The 1,996-nt window shown below is 32.9% G+C and overlaps 1 protein-coding gene across 1 annotated transcript in view; it reads left to right on the top strand.

Moving 5' to 3' along the window:
- EPB41L4A (erythrocyte membrane protein band 4.1 like 4A) overlaps positions 1–1,996 on the top strand; it is a 311,568-nt gene that overhangs the window by 203,558 nt on the left and 106,014 nt on the right. The window contains exon 4 of the mRNA XM_012659525.1: positions 50–128. Within this exon, the coding sequence (XP_012514979.1) occupies positions 50–128 (79 nt within the window). The remainder of the gene's footprint in view (positions 1–49; positions 129–1,996) is intronic.

Raw genomic sequence — 1,996 nt, 5'->3', positions numbered from 1 at the left:
TGACTAATTTATAATTTTAGTGAAAATTAATTTCTATTTTTTATTTTAGCTGGACCTCCATATACTTTGTATTTTGGTATTAAATTCTATGCTGAGGATCCATGTAAACTTAAAGAAGAAATAACCAGGTATGATATTGGCTTTTTTTTGGAACAGATACATGCATGGAATACACAAAAGGCTTTATTTAAAGCAAAGTAAAATTGGGATAAAACATTTGGATGTGTGTCTACCTGTGTTTTGTAATGCATCTCCTGCGAGGGTTAAATTCAAACCAGCATTGCACAGGCCGGATCGGTGTCTGATGATAGATGTGTTTGAAAAAGGGCATGAACCTGGGTGACATGATGATAGATTTTGCATCTGCTGTGGTGAGGTATTTCTGTATCTTCGTTGTTAAGCAGGCTTTGTATTCATAGAAGAGTAGTCGTTTGAACTGCCTAAGGAAGGATATTTTGATGCTCAGTTTGTATATGTTAATATACATTTGAAGAGTCAGTTATTTTTCTCTAATTGGTTGTAGCTTAAATATGAGCTATCCAGGTATTTCATTTATCTGTCTAGTAATGAAAAGGTTATTGTTTTTAGTATTAAGAAAGGAGAGAAAAGACCAGTATTTTAATGTATTACTCTACCTTTGTCGTCAAATATTTGATTTCAGTTAAGGCAGGATTTCCAGTTGGTATTGATTTAGATTGTCAAAATAGTCCTCGTACAACATATGAAAATGGCTTATAAAGAGCAGAAAGTAAGTAGTGTTATGTTTTAACTTATTCCACTAGTGACCTGTCTGCATGTAGTCACAAAAACAGAATCATTTTCTCTCACTTAACTCTAAGTGGTCAGTTTTCTCTGTGAACTATTATTATGGGCTCAGTAAAGCCTAATATATTACTAAAAAAAAAAAATCGAAAGTTGTATCTTTGATAACTAAGGCAGTATGTGGTTTTGTTTCTATTCCATCTTTTCATATTTTTCCTCAGACTTTCTTTTGTCTTTATTCTAGAATACACATGGAAGAGTGAGAAAAGGGTAGACTAATTGGACCTTTTTCATCCCACTCTGAAATGCCATCTTCAGGCCTCACTTTTAGAATCATGCAGATGTCTTCCATTGTCACATTGTTGGGGAGCACTTTGAGAAGTGCCAGTTCAGACTTCCCCAGAGCACACCTCTTTGGGAGATTGGCCACTGGAGTGAGGAGGAGATGTTGAGGAGAGGGGTGGTATTTACATTAGAGTTTCAAGGGGAAATTGAATCCAAGTGGCATAAAAATACATTTTAACTCAGGAAATTGCATGGGAACAACATTTTATTAAAATGCAATGAGTCTTTCATTTTGAGGTAGTAATTTGTGCCTCAATTTCCTCAATTATAAAATTGGAGATGTACCTGTCTCATAGGTTTTTGTAAGTATTAAATGGAATAATATCTATAAAGCTCCTATACTTGTGTTTGACTCATAGCAATTGATAAGTGTTAATAGTTATGATTTCATTCTTTCCTTCCTCTGACAGTGTAGTACCTCTTAAATGGGGGTTAGGTTTCAGAAATACTTGAGTTAGTGTTAAGGGGGAAAGATGAGTGTTTTATAACATTACTTCACCTTTGTTCACCACATATTAACAGTGAACAGAAATTTCCCTTCAGAATCTACTGATGACTCATTAACAGAATACATGGATTTATGTATAATGTATAACCTCACAATATTTTCAATACAACCAGTTTTCCTGAAGAATTATACCACTCATGCAGTTAAGAACAAAATGACATAGTTGGCTTACAATTAGTGTCCACAGTCTGTAATAATTTATTTTATTTTTTGCCTAAAACTTATAGTTGAATTTAGGTAAATTAAATGTACATTTAATGTGATATCACTATATTCCTGTTATTAGTATGTGCTAAAGATACAATCATTTATTTGCATGAATATGTTAACTTTTATGGACATGAAAAAGGGAATCAATTACATAAAATAATTTTGACAAAA

Source organism: Propithecus coquereli, unplaced genomic scaffold (genome assembly GCF_000956105.1).
Source record: "Propithecus coquereli isolate 6110/MARCELLA unplaced genomic scaffold, Pcoq_1.0 Scaffold62, whole genome shotgun sequence".
In the NCBI taxonomy this organism is placed as follows: domain Eukaryota; kingdom Metazoa; phylum Chordata; class Mammalia; order Primates; family Indriidae; genus Propithecus; species Propithecus coquereli.
Note: the sequence above shows the minus strand (reverse complement) of the source record. Positions and strands in the feature narration are given on the sequence as shown.